This window comes from Micropterus dolomieu, linkage group LG03 (genome assembly GCF_021292245.1).
Source record: "Micropterus dolomieu isolate WLL.071019.BEF.003 ecotype Adirondacks linkage group LG03, ASM2129224v1, whole genome shotgun sequence".
NCBI lineage: Eukaryota > Metazoa > Chordata > Actinopteri > Centrarchiformes > Centrarchidae > Micropterus > Micropterus dolomieu.
Genome location: NC_060152.1, coordinates 24,745,278 through 24,763,264, shown reverse-complemented (window position 1 = coordinate 24,763,264; position 17,987 = coordinate 24,745,278). Strand labels below are relative to the sequence as shown.

The 17,987-nt window shown below is 42.6% G+C and overlaps 2 protein-coding genes across 4 annotated transcripts in view; one reads left to right on the top strand and one right to left on the bottom strand.

The window, feature by feature from the left end:
* The window catches only part of ulk4 (unc-51 like kinase 4), a 163,185-nt gene extending 161,259 nt beyond the window's left edge, over positions 1-1,926 (top strand). For all 3 annotated transcript variants that reach the window (XR_006824288.1, XM_046043690.1, XM_046043691.1), the window contains exon 37: positions 1,715-1,926. Coding sequence is in view for 2 of the 3 variants with exons in the window: in XM_046043690.1 (XP_045899646.1) it covers positions 1,715-1,775 (61 nt within the window). In the remaining variant the exon portion in view is untranslated. The remainder of the gene's footprint in view (positions 1-1,714) is intronic.
* A 1,435-nt stretch (positions 1,927-3,361) lies between these two features.
* ctnnb1 (catenin (cadherin-associated protein), beta 1) lies at positions 3,362-17,658 on the bottom strand. Its single transcript, XM_046043700.1, has 17 exons — positions 17,499-17,658; positions 10,888-10,937; positions 9,939-10,163; positions 9,576-9,829; positions 9,258-9,496; positions 8,733-8,934; positions 8,442-8,586; positions 8,180-8,283; positions 7,818-7,952; positions 7,437-7,640; positions 6,729-6,887; positions 6,429-6,548; positions 6,043-6,193; positions 5,655-5,776; positions 5,482-5,542; positions 4,457-4,705; positions 3,362-4,148 (listed from the first exon to the last, which is right to left on the bottom strand). Exons 2-16 carry the CDS (start codon positions 10,898-10,900, stop codon positions 4,491-4,493), a joined length of 2,349 nt encoding a protein of 782 aa, XP_045899656.1. The 5' UTR covers positions 10,901-10,937; positions 17,499-17,658; the 3' UTR covers positions 3,362-4,148; positions 4,457-4,490.
* Between the last annotated feature and the right edge of the window lie 329 nt (positions 17,659-17,987).

Here is a 17,987-nt window from a genome sequence, read left to right as displayed (position 1 = left end):
TATTATCGCTTGCACAGTGCTCCTTGGGATGTTTAAAGCTTGGGAAATCTTTTTGTATCCAAATCCGGCTTTAAACTTCTCCACAACAGTATCTCGGACCTGCCTGGTGTGTTCCTTGTTCTTCATGATGCTCTCTGCGCTTTAAACAGACCTCTGAGACTATCACAGAGCAGGTGCATTTATACGGAGACTTGATTTCACACAGGTGGATTCTATTTATCATCATTAGTCATTTAGGTCAACATTTGATCATTCAGAGATCCTCACTGAACTTCTGGAGAAAGTTTGCTGAACTGAAAGTAAAGGGGCTGAATAAATCCAATCCAATCGAGAATCTGTGGAAAGAACTGAAAACTGCAGTTCACAAACGCTCTCCATCCAACCTTACTGAGCTCGAGCTGTTTTGCAAGGAGGAATTGGCAACAATTTCAGTCTCTCGATGTGCAAAACTGATAGAGACGTACCCCAAGCGACTTACAGCTGTAATAGCAGCAAAAGGTGGCGCTACAAAGTATTAACTTAAGGGGGCTGAATAATTTTGCACGCCCAATTTTTCAGTTTTTTATTTGTTAAAAAGGTTTGAAATATCCAATAAATTTCGTTCCACTTCATAATTGTGTCCCACGTGTTGATTCTTCACAAAAAATTACAGTTTTATATCTTTATGTTTGAAGCCTGAAATGTGGCAAAAGGTCGAAAAGTTCAAGGGGGCCGAATACTTTCGCAAGGCACTGTATATCAAGGATTAAAGGACTTATGTCTCAGCATGACCTGGAAAAGCTTATCCATGCATTTATCTTCAGTCGACTCGACTACTGTAACAGTGTCCTTACAGGGCTCCCTAAGAAATCCATCAGACAGCTGCAGCTGATTCAGAACGCTGCTGCTCGAGTCCTCACGAAGACCAAAAAGGTGGATCACATCACTCCAGTTCTGAGGTCTTTACATTGGCTTCCTGTATGTCAAAGAATTGATTTCAAAATCCTGCTGTTAAAGCACTAAATGGTTTAGGGCCAAAATACATTTCCGATCTTCTGCTTCGTTACGAACCATCCAGACCTCTCAGGTCGTCTGGGGCAGGTCTGCTTCTGTCCCCAGAGTCAAAACTAAACAAGGAGAAGCAGCGTTCAGTTATTATGCTCCGTATATTTGGAAAAAACTCCCAGATAACTGCAGGTCTGCTGAAACTGTCAGTTCTTTTAAATTAAGACTGAAGACTTTTCTTTTTACCATTGCTTTTAATTAAATATTTAAGATTTTTCTTTTTATTGATAACTTACACTGCACTGTAACTTTTACTGTCCTGTTTTCTTTTTCTTTGTTTTTAGCTTTTTATCATTGCTTTTAATTAAATATTTCCTTTTAACTCTTTTAATCCTGATTATAACACTGTAACTTTTATTATATTTTATGTTGCTTTTAAACTTTTTTATATTTCCCTGTTGTTTTCATGTTTTATGTAAAGAACTTTGAATTACCTTGTTAAAATGTGCTATACAAATAAACTTGCCTTGCCTTGCCTTGCCTTGCCTTGCCTTACAGAGAGGTAGGCAGGAAACAAGGGAAGAGAGAAGGATATTATGCAGCACGGGCTGGAATCGAAGCGTGGATCATTTTCAACTTTGTTGAAATTTTGTCTTAAATTGGTTATGTCATTAGGTAAATAACACAACTGTGATCCAGTGAATATAATTCTTTTTTCTCTCTGTTCCAGGTGTCATGCCGATGTGATTCCACTTGCTGCTGAAATCCTCCAAGAGATCTCTGGATCCTAAAAGCTTTTAATCTCCAAACCTTAAGAAAACCTGAACCATTTCAGAACTTTAAAGGTACTTGTGATTGTTAGTCTGCCTCTCTGAATAATCAGCTAGAAGACTGTTCTTTCAAAATTTTGTCAGTTTTGGAATAAAATGTCTTTAGACATTAGTTATTTATTTGTTAAATTTCTGGGTCGAGTTCTTTAAAAGAAAACTGGACTGGATGTCGGCAATGTAATTTTGCATCTGCAGAGACGGGAGAGAATCTGGCCGTGTGGCATAAGAGCGCAGATAGTGTGTCCCTCCACATGACTGGCATCAAATTTGCAAATTGGATCAATGACAGTTATAAATATTGCTGTGTTGCTAAAATAATTTGACAGCTTAATCAAAACATCCATGCAGTGTCCATCAGACTGCACAGGATTAAAGCATGAATGTTAATTCAGACTGTCACAGACGTCACAGCTCTGGCTTCTGGGGCTGTCTAGACACATCCAGTCAACATTAATGGAGGAACATTAGTCTGCCATCATGTGTGTCTGTAATGTGACATAATCACACATTTCTACTTGCCCCGATTGTGAATGTAGCTATGAGCAACACACTGCTCAACTGCTGCCAGCTTTCCCTTAATGCCATCGCACAGTGAAATATATCTCTTTATCAGGAATTGATGCCACACAAATGCAGGTGTTCTGCTGTCAGCAGCAGCCAGAGCCATGAGCAAAGTTTGAGACTGAGGTAAATCTCTATAAAGACAGGTGTGATGATACAGTGGCATAGAAATCCCAACTTTGCACTCCATGTGCTTTGGGCCATAGCAGTTATATGTAAGTCATTTCAAATAGAATAGTCTAATATACCGTGTCTTGTTGGAAAAGTTGTCTTTAGTCCTGGGAGATGCCCTCTACCCACCCTCCATACAACACAGTCCTGGACACCCACACATGGTCACCTTTTGCAGGCCTTCAGTTTCTCTAGGTTCTCATTTTATATGCAAATCATACTAATCTCACTAAAGCTGCAGCAAACAGCTGTCACTGCTCAGTTGTGCAGTAACAGCCACAAACTTATACGTACTTCAATTTGACACATTCTCTTGAGTAAGATGGTGAACTGAACTGGCGTCCTGCCAAACTTGAGGTGGGCATTTGTTTTCACAGCTGGTGGATCAGTTTCTCACCCGGCTTCCTACCAGTTATTTCATGTGTAAGACACATGAACACCTCTGCTACCTTTGCTCTCTGAAAACTGGTCAGCAAACCCACGGATGACCTCATTCCACCTTCTTATGGCAGAGAAGTGGAGTTTCAGTGAGAAACATGCCTTCACCGAGTGTAATTTAGGTGACTGGCTGCTAATCCAAGACCTGTTGCTTTTTAGTTGCGATACAGCTACATGACCAGTCCACTCATTTGGCTTAGTCTTGATTATACATGCAATCAGTTAGAACCCAGATGTAATCAGTTGTATTTGTACAGTATCTCATGTCTTTGCTTTGTCAAAAGCACTTAAGAAATCTTTACCACAAATGTGCCATCTTTCTGTAACTTGGGTCCTCCTGGATTAAAGGTGTTGGTGAAATGAGACTGGAGTCGTCCTGGTGAAATGACAGTCCATTTTATTGTTTCAGAACACAGCAGGCTACAGCAACCAGCTCCTCCCACTACCCCACCCCGTAGTAACAGCAGACCAATAAGAGTCCTCCTCCACCCTAGTCTTTCCACAGCCACACCCATCCAGCTAGGTCAGCTACACCCCCTTTGGAACAGCAGAGACACATCAGTGTCCACCTTTAAAGCAAGAAAATAGCTTGATATTTGGACCATGATTTCCAATTCATGTTTTTTTTTTTTTTATACAAAAGCTACACAATGTTACACTTGATCATCAGAATACAATTCAACTGATTAACTTTAGTGTTTGGACACCATTTAAAATGTGATCAGATTCTTTACTTGGATGGAGCATTACCACTAAAAAACTCAACACTACCAGAGACTTAAAATACAAGGGACTGCAAAAACAAGAGATGAGTATCATAATTCAGAATAATGAAAAAAGCAAGCTAGAATCAGTTTGTACCATTACAGATCTGAGGAAAACAGAATAAAAAAGTAAAACCAAAATAAGTAAAAATGAAAAACAAAATACATAAAAAGGGTTCAACTTGAGATCAAAATCCATCTGTCATGTCAGGATTTAAAGTCCGCCTTCCGTCAGGCTGAGAGAACAGAACCGCACTTCAATCTAGTTTGTCCCAATGGAGTTCCCATAGACAGGAAACTCTGCTTGCTGTTGTTGAGTCGTCTTCAGGCACTTTCTGAAACCCCGCCTCCTCCATATGGGCGAATCACGATGCAGGTTCATCCAGATCACATGATACAGCTACAAAGGGAGGAGAGTGGGAAAAAAAAAGAAAATTAGGAATGAGGGGAAAAACACAAGGAGGGAGGAAGGAGACAGGGCACAGGCGTTGGTCAAGACCACACACAGAACAAACATCATGAAACATCACACAGCTTTGCAATTAGGAGCAGTCTGAACATGCGGCAGCCACAGTGAGGAATTCCACTCGCCTCTCCCCCCTCAGGACAAAAATCCTCCCCACTGTGCTTCCATTTACATCTTACCCAGAAAATGGCCCTTGTTCACGTCGGCTAACACAAGGCTACTGAGAGTGAAGATATTCTTACCTAGTAGAAAGTGTAGTGTAATTTCGCTTGGTATTTACAGGTCGGTATCAAACCAGGCCAGTTGGTTGGAGTCGCCAGGTGGCAGGCCCTCTATCAGTTCCTGGGCATGTCCAAGGTCAGGCAGCCCCTCTACAGGGGGGTAGTCCTGGCCAGGGTGGTGGCCCCCGCCCAGATCATGGTCCATCATGGGCTCCATGCCCATAGAGTCCCCTCCGTAGCCCCCCGAATGGAAGGAACGGTAGCTTGGGTCTGGGGGAGGGAGGAGTCGACGGAGGAAAGGCAGGGGAAGCAGAGCAGTTGTTAGAAGCATGTTAACAAACCAAGCAGACACACAGTAGTATGATCATTCAAACTTAACACTACACAGCAACACAGCACACCGTCGATGCTCCGGCAGTCTGAACTCCGTTCAAACTACAGCTGTTAAGGACTGAAATAAATCCAGCTGAGTTCACTGCATTTAGTTTGGTCCCACCAACAGAGGTGTTCTGATACGTCAAACAACTTCACGTCTTGTTTTCATTTGGCTGGCCAAGAGCCAATTAAAGCTGTTGCAGGAGGAATGGAGAGCTGTGCAAATTAAACAAACAGCAAACCCTCTAACCTTGGCCTACTGACCAGTACCCAGTGCAAGGTTTGGTACACCTGTAACATTTGGGTGGCCAACTGCAACATTAACCGAAAGCAGCTGTATATTTGTTAAGAGCCAACTGTGTTGTCCTGACTGACAACTGGGATAAAAATCAATCTCCACGCTTAAACTTGAAAGCATTATTGCCCTCCCCCACTGTCTCAAGTTGCCCGTGCAGCACAACAGCCAATCCTGTCATCACTAGTAATGACGATGGACAGATGGCACTCAGTCATTGGGAATGTAACAATATTTAATTGTGTATCAACTGTCAGTTTAAAAAAAAAAGTGTTGCAGCCAAACTGCTCTGGTATTTGTTGTGACACCGATACCCCCATTCCCATGTTTCTCCTGGGAGCCTCCCAAGCCAGCCTGAGATGAGGAGGTGACGTACCTTCCTGTCTGTATCCCAGAGGCTCTCCCTGAGCGCCAATGTCCAAACCCAGGTCTCCGGTCTGCAGAGCAATACACAGACAGACATGGATAAAGCAGATTGGCAGCAGTTGTTTTGAATACAAAATATACTGAAACAACTGAAGAATAAAACAGATTTTGAGTGCTTTATACCTCGTTCCAGGCCATTGGTTCCGTCCTGAAGAGCGAGCTGGTGAGTTCCACAGAGAGGCGTTTCTTGTAGTCCTGGGGTTTGTCCTCAGACATACGGAACAAAACTGCTGCAGCGTAGGTGGCTGGGGGAAGATGGGAGAGTTGACAGGTCAGTCCCAAAAACAAAGTTACAACAAATAAATGCTACAGCTGACAGAAGACCAGGTATTGCCATTATTACTGTTCCAACATTGCCTCACCGGTCTACGTCAATTAAGTCCATGGAAAACATTCAAAAACAATTTAGAGTGTTTTTTGCAATCGTAAGCTCTTCTGAACATCTGCGTAGCTAAAGAGTAGCCTCCATGTGAATGATGGATGTATGCAGATCAGTGTTTTCTGAACATACCAACTCCTTCGTTGCGGCTGTGCAGTAGCTCTGTGAGTGGGGCGGTGGCTCCCTCAGCCTCGATGGCCTCGGCAGCCTCTTTATCCTGGGCCAGCTCACACAGGACGCCTGCTGCTACACGCTGGATGTTCTCAATGGGAGAATACAGCAGCTGCACACACAGAGAGGATAGCTTTGAAACAATCTCTCAGCATTCACGGTACTCACACAAAGCAGAGAGTCATGGGGCGCACAACAAAACTACCTCAATAACTTCAGAATGACACCTGATACCATTCAATAAGAAAGTGTAAAATCCCTGGAATCTGTAGCACACTTTAGATTTACATTAATGGGGTGCTGGTATGATTGCAACATGACAAAACCACAACAACTTTTGTTTTTACCTGTACAAACAGTGGAATGGTGTTGAGTCCCCTGATGACTATTCTGTTGTGGACGTCTCTGGCCAGGATGTGAAGCGCTCCTGTGCAGCCCTCCACAATCTCCTCCATACGAACTCCCTCCTAATGACAATAACACTAGTTGAGTTTAAACTATAGGGAGCACTTTACAACTCTTACGATGAGCAGGTAGTGGTAGGAACTATTGTTGATCTCAGGTCGTCATCTTTTTGAAGATGGCATGGAGCTGCATTTAACTTTACTCGTGCTTTGCTGTCTTAAAGTGTGTGTGTCTGCTCTCACCACAAACTGCTGCTGCGTGCCTCCCATGCTGGTGCGTCTCTGTGTGTCTTGGTGTGCTCTGACCAGCAGCTGAACCAGTCTGGGGATGGCCCCCTGCTCCCTCAGAGGAGCATGGTTTGCAGGGCACAGAGCCAGGTTACGGATCAGACCAACTGTAGCCTGATGGACGAACACATTTACATGTCAATTATGCTTTGCCGTTTCAAATGTCAACTTTAGGTAGATTACGCACACCGAATCAAGAATCATGGCAAAAAGGTGTTTTCAGGTATACATTTGTTTTCACAAGATTTTAAAAGTGACATTTTTTTCTTTTGAAAAGGATTGCGATTGTAATTGGGACTAGTTTTCTTAATTCAGTGACAAAAACAAAACTGTACAAAGGCTTATTATCAGTACTACAATAAACTCAAGGCCAAGACTTGCCACTTACATTGGACTGAGCTCCAAAATGCACACTATTTACAGTAAGTAAGACACTACCTTTGCAATGCACAACAGTCAGTCCTGAGAGACCTTGGGGAGATCAGCTGCCCACAGATTAGTAGCCAACTACACTTTTCCACAGTTAAAGCCAGGTTTGGCCCATTATTTTAGATCCAAGGTGTGGTCGAATGTAAACAGATTTTCACTGGAAACACCACTAAACGACAGTATGAAGAACTGCTTATGTGACTGACTGCTGCTGCCATGTCAGTGTGTGTGTACCTTAATGAGTGGCCAGTGTGAAGGCGGATGCAGTAATTTGACAACCACGGGCAGGCCGTAGTGCAGTCTGACTGCATTCTGTGCCATCTCAGCATCCTGGTGTCGAGATGTGAGGTGACGCAGGGCACAAATAGCTGGTTCTGTGATGTCTTCTCTGTCCCCGGCCCGAAGCACTGTGCGAACTAACGCCTCGATACCTCCAACCTACAGAGGAACAGATCCAATGGATACATCAGAGAATTCGTTTTACTGGGTGGAAAATATTAGTGTCGTAAACAAAAAAAAAAAAAAAAAAACACATTACAAATTCACACAAGACAAACTGAGCAAAATACATACAGTATTTATAAACTGTAAACACATCTAACAGTGGGTACTCACCTGGCAGACCATCATCTTGTTCTTGTAGTTGTTACAGGTCAGGTTAGACAGGATACCAGCAGCACAGGTCACCACATTAATGTCGTCACTGCCGAGCAACTGAACCAGAGTTCCTAGCAGACCCTCCATTCCCTCCTGGAGAGGAAGACAATCATGAAGTTAGCATGACAGAAGCATCGCAGTATCTAGAGCATAGCAAATTGCTCGCTACTAAGATTTCAACAAAATAATATTTTTTAATTTTCTCAACTTTCAGATGAGCAATGTTTTTTTAAAGGAGGGGGAAGGAGGCTCCTGAGTCTATTAAGTTGTTCTCACTGACAAAAGATTTTGATGTTTGTACACGAGGCAGTTCTCATCACCTGTTTGGTGGCAGCATCTGATAAGTTCCTGAGAGTCCAGAGACAGTTCTGGACCAGTCTCTGGCTGGGGTCTGTCAGGTGGAGTCCCAGTGCCTGCATGCCTCCTGGACAAATGGACAACAGAATGAATGTGTGTCGTTTACACATGACAAATCTGTTTGCACTGCAGTGGTTGTGGTTATAAATGCAGAAACTGCACCCATTGTAAAATTATTCAAGCTCACATTGCAAACATGTTATTGTTAAGAACACCAAAACATACCGGCTTCTACAATGGCGGGCTTGTTACTGGAGCAGACTGACAGAACTTTGAGAACACGGCTTGTGGTCCACAACAGCTTCTCGTAGGTGTAGGTCCTCATGATGTTGACCAATGCCTGAGGCCCACCACTGGCCAAGATTATTAACTACACAAGAAGAGAACACACAGAAAGGTTAGGGGTTTTAATGCTCTTATGAAGTGCATGACCTCACAAATGAAAACATTTATTACCAGATTTTAACACAGTAATACCTTCTGACCAGACACAGCACCCTCTCACTAAACACTCACCTTGCTTTCCTGGTTTCCATAGGCCAGTATCTGGAGGCAGTCGGTGGTGATTGCCAGGAACTTGACATTGGTCTTGTTGAGCAGAGCCACCATTTTCTGTAGACCTCCAGCTAAACGGACAGCCATCTTGGCTCCTTCCTGGTGTAGGAGGAGGTTGTGGAGGGTGGTAATGGCATAAAACAGGACTGAGTCCACTGGTGAACTGCAGAACAAAAAGGCTTATTAGATCACTGCCCCACTGGGAAATAACCACAACAGATATGTTTTAGATTAGGTTTCTCAAAAGGTCCTTCCTCTCTACATCCTCTGTAAATGGCTGTTAACTCATTAAAGGCAATTTCTCATGTTTCTCTTATCACAGTTGACAGTCACAATGTGTCAGACCAATGACAAACTAAACCAAATTATGCTCTGTTAAAACTCTGACCACCACAATGCTGCCTGCCTTCCTGTACTGGTAAACTACAATGCATGAAATAAATGGAAATCAAAGGAATGAAGTATCCCTCCATCCTCCTCACATACCCAAGCATTTTAACCAGAGCCGGTATTCCTCCAGACTTGAAAATAGCCAGCAGACCCTCTCTGTGATGGGACAAGTTGTGGAGTGTTCCTGCAGTGCAGCGAGCAGTCTCCACGTCGTTTGTGTTCTGCATGGTCCTGACAATAGCAGACACCATCTGAGGTGAGCGCATGATGGCGTGACGAGAAGCTTCTTTCTTTGAAAGCTGGTGGACCATCACTGCTGCTTTGTTTACTACAACCTGGAGGAGACGGGCACAAATGTTAGGGAATGATAGTTGGGAAAACAAATAGTGAGCCACAGATTTCACAGGCACCTACCTGGTCCTCATCATTGAGTAGTTTGGTGAGTTCTGGTATGGCTCTGGTTGCCAGCTCAGCGTCGTCTTGGTAGTTGATCAGATTGACCACAGCATGTTTGAGCATTTGCGACGGCTCTGCCAGCCTCTGAACGTTGGTGGGGTTCGCTGCATCATACTGTGTTGTGGGAATCTGCACACCCTCATCAAGAGTCTCTGGAAACATGGCTGCTCGCACCCGCTGGGCACGCGTCATGGCATACTGACCATCTATGTCTACAAGAGACAGAACAACCGTTTTGTTATCTCTGGATTCAAGCTGCTATTTGGCCATACATTTAAGATGTTATGTGCAGTAAACACATTTTGCTGCATTAAGGCCTACCTTGTACTTGTTCCTGGGAGAAGTTCTGGTTGAAGCCCTGCTCCCATTCATACATGACCTGATTGTCGACATCGTCTTCCTCGGGGTTGCCCTTCCCACTGAGGGAGGGAGCAGTTGTGGTGGCCCCTGAATGGATGCCTGAATCCAGGTAAGACTGCTGCTGCCAGTGACTGACTGCCGCCTTACGGTCTGGCTCCATGACCATGTCTAGCTCCATCAGATCAGCTGGAAAGAAATAACATGGATCAACATAAGAATGAATAACCAAATAGCATATTGGCATTATGATATTACTGTATTGACATTTGACAAAATGTCGAGAACCAGGTATTGTCAGCTTTATGTAAAGGATCAGTGAGGCGTTCATTTTAGGTGAGCTGGCAAGGAATCACTATACAATCTACAATCACTATATTACCTAATCCCTACACAAATATTACCAAGAACTATGATAATTATTTAACCAGTTTCAGGATCCAAATTTCAGTGTTTGCAAATGTGTTTGTACGGATTTCAAAAATAAGGTGGCCCCCTTTGCAGATTTTTACTAAATGTCATTATACAATTTAAGACATTTCTACAACCATTAACTGACAGTAGTATTGTATGCAATATGAACAACTGGTTTATAGCTGCAATGAATGGATTTCTAACCTGCTTCTGTTATTTTCCCACATTTTCATACTCCAGTGATGTGTGTGATTTATCAGTAAAGGCCTCTTCAAGCATGAAGTTTGATTTTACATGTACTCCAAGTTTCCAATTGAAATCAATAATTCACTTTGCTCTAACGAGAACATAAGTCTGCACCAGGAGAAGAAGCAGTGTTAAACTGCAGCAAAGTGTGTGGAGTGGCATGTGTTTGTGCGTGAGAGATGCAGACAAATGTTTAAATAGGAGCTGCAAAGAGGTGAAAGAGTTTGAGCATGTCCAAAAACCATTAACTCACCCTGGGAAGCCATGTTCCTTTCTCAACCGCGGCCGACACAGCTTCCTGATCTGAAACAGAATGAAAAAGGCAGTCAGTCAAACACTATAATGCTTACCCGCTAACCTGCTCACTGCCGGTCCTCCGTCTTCCAAATCAAACATTTGCCATTTTACTGTAACACAAAAATATCACAGGAGAGGTAAATGCAGAAAAACACTGTCAAAAAGTAATTGCAGTGTGGGTTTAAAAGAAACAGCCCACACAAGTGACTTTCCAGTGAATTCTTTACTATCCTGCCTCCTCCCTCTCTTCAATTTCCTCTTGCGTTAGAGCCAGACATGCAAATAGCAGCAGCTCGCACACAAAGCCACCATTAAGTGTAGCACCTAGCAACTATTTAGGTGAGGAAGGACAGGGGAAGCGGAGCACTGGGTGGAGAGAAAAGAGGCAGGAGGAAGGCAGGCGTACGCATTCCTGCGTTGGCTTTGAAGGTGAAACCACACTCTGCAGGAAAGTAAAGACTGGCAAAGGGAAGAGAGAGAGGCAGAGCAAGTCAGGTGATTAATTCAGAAACATTTAAACTGGAGGTTTTTTCAATTCATACTCAAAGATAAAGGTTATGACAGTAACACACAAAAGCAGGAAATGAAAAAATGGAGAAGAAAATCCTGGCTAAAATGAGACAGAAACGGACTGTGTATCAGAAATCCTTTTGTCAAACCCTTTGAAAATTACATCTACTGTTATCCCAAGATAAATTCTACAGGAAAACAGACCAAATCCTTTTCAATCAGGGCATACCTCCTTAGACATGTTCTAGTACTAAACAGGCACATTGGAGGAAAATATGAGCCATGAATTGATTCATATCTTACAAGAGAAAGTAAAAAGGTGACTAACAACAAGACAGACATCCCTGCAGTGAAAACCACAGACCTGCTGACACATTTGACTGCAGGCTCTTTGAAGCACTCCAAAAATACGCATTTACCTGACCATTTGATATTATGGATACTGTTGTGTTCACATTTGTTTAGCACCACTGAGAAACATTTTGGGTCATACTTCCTTTGTGACATACAGGTAGCACAAGCTGCTCTCACATCAGCATGATGTTCTTGCCTGATAGAGCGACCGCAGTTCTAGAGGCTAAGAGGTGTTAAGACTACAGACTTTTAGTCACTCCAATCTTGTGTCAGCAAGCTATGAACAAATATCGCTAATGAAACTATCCAAAAATCTACTTCTCTTAAGAAAAAAAAACATTTTCCCTATTTGTTTGATTTCTGAGCAGCCACTACTTGCAGCAGGGCTTGATGCAACAGGTGCGAGGCTGCGTTACTGCTGTATGGTCAGATGTAGTGACAATTGGCGCTTTTCCATTACCAGCTCAACTAGTGACGATTCTCTAACCAATCAGTAGTCTGCCGTGTTTTCACATCACATTTTAGTATTGCCTCAGCTCGCTTGGAACCTCAACAGAGGGGATACGAAATAAAGTACCTGTTAGCAGGTACAACTTTTACACAATGGAAAACCAAACAAAGGCGAGTCGAGCCAAGTCGAGATGGTACTATGCAGTGGAGAAAAAAAAAAGGAAAAAAATGTAACTTGATATTTTATGTTTTTGTGGGTTAATTCAGCAACATGTAGAATATCAAAAGGACATAATTTCTGATTTGAAAGTTTAACAGAATAAAATAATGCAATAAATCTCTGCCAGTGAAATGGCAGAAATAACTTTTGAAAAGACTCGTACTGCACAGAAAATACGGGGTTCTGCCTGAGAGATCATTAAATCAGCCAGAGACTACACATGCACAATTATGTTAAAAGGTAGTGATATCTGAGTGGCGTCTGTTAGAACTGTATCATCTCTATACAGGAGGTGTGAGCTAAATACAGACAGGAGATGCTACCTCACAACCCTGAATCTTTGACATCCTGTTTCAGAGATATTTCCCGTAGCTGCTGTCAACAGGCGGTCTGAATATTAAATGATGTGATCACCATGATTGTTGCTGATGGGAGAGACTTGCCTCTTTGTTCTTTCTGAGCACCAAAACATAGTCCAATTTCTTTCCATATATCAAAACGATGCTGAGTGCTGTTTTTTTCCTCCATTAAATCTTGTGAGCCAAAAGCTAAGCGGCACACACTCTGGTTTGCAGAGTGCATTCATCAAACAATGCCGAAGAGTAACTGTGTCTCACCCAGTGTATTACAAGGGAAAACCTCTGTTGGAACTTAGAAAACGTACTAGTGTGTAATATAACATATATAGTTTCGAATACTTGTAACCACTATTGAAAAGGTCCTTCCTGATCTTTACTCTATGCTGAAGGAGCTTATGCTAACAAATACTGTACATGCAGCCTAAAACAGATATTTAAGATCACCATTTCAGTTGCTTGCTTTGTTCTACTACTGTTATTATCCTGCCTGTTGAACACTCAATAATTGTAAGTTGTCCAAAACAAGAATATCATTGAATGAAATGAAAACGCTAAAAGCACAAAGACAAGACTAAATGGGCAACAAACTGAAGTGGACAGCAGTCTGGCATGAGTGCCAGTGAATGTGTAGGAGTTTGTGAAGTTAAAATTATTGTCAATATGCAAATATTACCCAAGGATAGCTAAACTACTGCTGTGAAGTACTTCCCTCCTCTCACACCACCAGAGCTCAGCTGTGTCATTAAACCCCAATCTTCAGTCAGGCTCCAAAACTGCTGCTCCTAACTACAAAGGCACCAACTCAAATTCACTGTTCATACACCATCCTCCCAAGCTCTGCAGGCCTGGCCTCATAACATCGGCCTGCCCTAATGGGAACCACATGTCCCATACAAGGCTGCATACGAATCAAACAAACATTCAATCAAAGCATACAGAGGAACCATTTATCATTCACATTGGTGGAAAATGTGGGTCTTTACATCTGGCTTTGTAAACTGAGCCGAAAGTTTTTGATGGGCAAACAAGCAAAGTCTAGCCTCCAATTGAGACACAAATGGCAGCCTTACACCAAAGTCAGACGCTGACCGTTAACACAAAAAACTCATTACAGTTAGAGTTCCTAGATATCAGGCTAGCAACCCAGCCACAAGCATCTGAACGAGAAGTTTCTTTGAAGCCACATGTGAAATCCAATATGTAGAGTCGTGCCTGCTCCAGTTAAAAGCCATATAATTGAAACCAGATGACAAATGAATGACACGCCAGCCACCAGAGTCAAATGGCTGTCTTGGGATGAATCGAAGTATATGCACCAACAGGGAGCTGAGGCGAAGGAGAAGTCACACGAAGCTTTGCTTGGATACATCCATCAAAGGTTTTGTTTTCTTGGCACAAATGTGAATGTAGATGGTAAGGTAGTGTGCAGTGCACACAAAATCCTGTGACGTGAAGTACACCGCTGCTGTCCCAGGACAACACTTAAATGACATGCTTAGCATTCCAGCACAGACTGGATGGTTTAGTCCATTTCACTGCCCCAAATAAAGTAAAGAAAACACGCTGTTCATGTGGAAAGCCAGAGTTCATCAATGTGTGAATGACAAACATGAAACATAATGATGCAGATGACTGTCAACTATCATGAGGTAACTTCATTTCAACTCCCACAAATAAGATAATGTTATTATGGGTCCACAGTGACACCTACACGGTCTAATCTGCCCAAGTTTGACCAATTATCTAAAAACATCAGCAGCTAGCTAAGCAGGCGTGAAGGATCATCATTAAGCTATGTGGGAAATCTTACATTTCTAAACACCTTTAAGCTGAAGGAAAAATAAGCCTGCAAAATACAGCAACAAAAAAAAAAAAAAAAAACAAGACACCACTGCACTGTGAATGTCATATTTACTTTTTAATTTGTGGAAACTTTAAATAAACCAATAGGGGGGTTGAAAATAACATGCATTTATTCATAGCTGGAATTTAAAGCAAACCCTCCAATTCCATCTCCGCTCAATGAAAAGAAAAACATAGCCATTTTCTCAGCAAATTTGAGCCGGTCTGCCATAAAGTCAGTTCAGGTGAGCCTCGAGGTGTTTGTGTGAGGAACACAGTATCGTATTGCCATATAAAAAATAAATACATCACTGTATGAAACACAATACCCCTAAATTGCATCACGCCAAATCACTCTTTCGGCCAGCAGACATTCGTGGCTTACTATAATTACAGTCTCTTTCTAGTATGCTGTGGTATTTCAATAACTTCTACATTTGTTGAGATGAAAATACACAGTGCTTGGGTGTAACAAAAAAATATTCACTAAGAACAGGATTTCAGAGAGTTAAAGCCATCTAAACTCCTGCACAGCCCTTTCCTTCAAATGAAAAAAAACACGCTTGTGTTCAATACATCCATGAGTAAATGATAAACAAGCTACCTTATTGGCACAAGCAGAGAGGCAGGGGTGGCCACAGGCTTCAGTGTTAGCCACGCAATGTGCAGGGTCAGCAGCACTCACTGCTGGCTGCCAACAATACACTGAGCTCAATGCCTGCAGCCGCTGCAGTGTTAGGCCTGTGTCTCAACTGCAAAATGATGGTTGCCCACGGAGAAACAGGAGCTCCAGGAAACACCCATGCAACATCCACATGATAAGGATTTGTCCCATGTCCCGCTCAGTGTTTAGCAATCTATATGAAATATAAACCTAGGATTGAATTGTACAAATGCACATAATTCTCCAAAAATAAGTCAGGTTCTTGGGTTCATCTACTGCTGAGGATGTTTAACTGAACCTTTAATATTATACAAAGTAATTTATTCTTTCCTAGCCTCCTCATGGGGTGGGGGGGATTATATAAAATTAACAGCATTATAACCCACAAGTTGCATATAAACTATAATATGGACACATAGGTGAGTCATTAGAAAGAAATACTACAGTAATTGCAGTACCACTAAAAGGGTTCATAGTAACTCATCTTGCAAGTGGATTACTTCGAAACATACTACTACCGGACTCTGATGTAGCCTACACCCACGCTTCCGTCTTAAAGATTTTAATGCACCGTTAGAAGAAAATTTTGCTGACGAGATGACAGGTTTGTCAGTGTTTCTGTTCCGTTGTGTAATCTGATGGGGGATTTCGCTGAAAGAGCGCAGGAAGGCGAACAAACAAACCATTTGAATCAATTTTAAAACAAACTCGAGAGCCAGTGCACTGATCTCTGGGGCATGGGAACACGAGTGACTGATATTGGTTCAGTAATTTGCAAAAGCTCGACCCTGATCTCGTGTATTTTCATATTTAAATGAACGAGTTTCGCTGCAGAGCGTCAGTGACTAAAATAAATAAATCTGGCGCCGCTGATGTCACCATCATCCAGTCGCGGTTTTAATCTCAGAATCTAATCACTCAATCATTCTTTCCAATGAAACCAAAACAGTCAGTAACGTGTAAAAAAAAAAATATCTTGAACAAGTCACCACCATGTCGTACTGGCCTGCTGAACTACACACACACACACACACACAGCAGACAACTTGTCCAACTGGAGCCATCACATCGCTTGTTTTTCCCGTTTCGATGGCATGGCGAGGTGTCCCAACTTTTCTTCCGAGAAAACCTGCCTGTCCCTCTCCAGCTGCCAAGCACACACATCTGGCTGCGCGAAAAACTAAACCGCTAATTTAAGATTTAATAAAACATCACATACCAGCAGCTACCCACTGCTGCTCCCCTTCTTCCCCACTGCTGCCCCTGACTTTCTTGCTCCAACACCACTGACTCAAATTTCACACTCTGGCTCCTCCTCGTCTTCCTCCCAAAAGCACAGCGGCTGGGAGGAATTTGTCGGTCTTTGTTTAAAAGGACGAGTGGAAAACACACATTCTCACGGGCCTTTGACCCAAAATAAACTTAAAAATATAAACCACTAATACGAGTTTGGAGCTTTTCTGCCCGCAACGAGCTTAACGTTAAGTTTCTAACGGTTGACAGTTACAACTGAACTTTGGTCGAAATGTTAGCGTTAACTCACCAGCTGTGCGAATAGGCTAACGTAAATTAACGTGTGCTAACTTAGTTTTATCACCTGAACACATGGTCACAACAACGAGATTCCCACGCGTGTACCTTCACTCCATATTAAGTATCCGTTAAGCTAAATCAGCTGCAAAAACGACCGACCAAAGGCGAAACTCAAGTCGAGCAAACATGAGTCAGAATAGGGGTATGTGGCCAGCGGCATAAGTCGGCTAATAGTGGATAAGCTAACTAACCTTGGCTATCTGTAACGTTGGCTAATTTTAACTATTCAAACAAACGAGGAAGGAAGCAAACATCTGCGTGTACTCCCAAATTAAGGCTTTCGAATAAATTGTAATCCATCGGAAACATCTACCTAATTGTAAACTCTATATTACCAAACACAAACCCCGTGATATCATAAAGTTAATGAGTGTCTGTAAAATAGGAATGTTCCCATTATGAAGCGGACAGCATATCCCAAATATCTGCCGTGAAAGCAGCTGGCTCACTAGCTGCGGCAGCAGGAGCATCCCCCGCCGGCCGCACACAACAATTCCTGCTGGCATTCAGGGAGAGCCCGACAAGTAAAGAGGGAGAGATTGAGTGGAGCCCATAGCTTGAATGTTGAAGCCTACCCTTGTCAACACAGAAAAGTCCGTCCACTCGGATCCCGGAGAGTAAAAACCACTTAAAAATGGGAAAAGTGAAGGAAAACGTTTAGACGAACGTCAGCGGGGAGTCCTCGTCCACTCCCTCCGTAGACAGTCACCGACAGCTTCGCCGGAACAGCAGTGACTGAGAAATGTAAGATGGCGGCGGATTTATATAGACCGGAGAACACCTCCAGTGGTCACATATCCTGCCGTGCTCTCAAATAAAGTAGAAACTAAAATCCGGTAACTCTCTCTAATGAATGTCACTCTCACGCGTCTACACATCTATGTGCCTAATATAACTTAATGACTACATGCATCGGTTGTGATTTTTCGTTGCTTTAATAAAGTGAAGCAAGCCCAAATCAATGTCTACGGCATGTGTATGAATACACAATTGAATGAAGTTCCGGCTGACTAGAAAAGGGAAATCCGATTCCTTTACCCAAGTTAAATCTCTCGGCCTGTGAA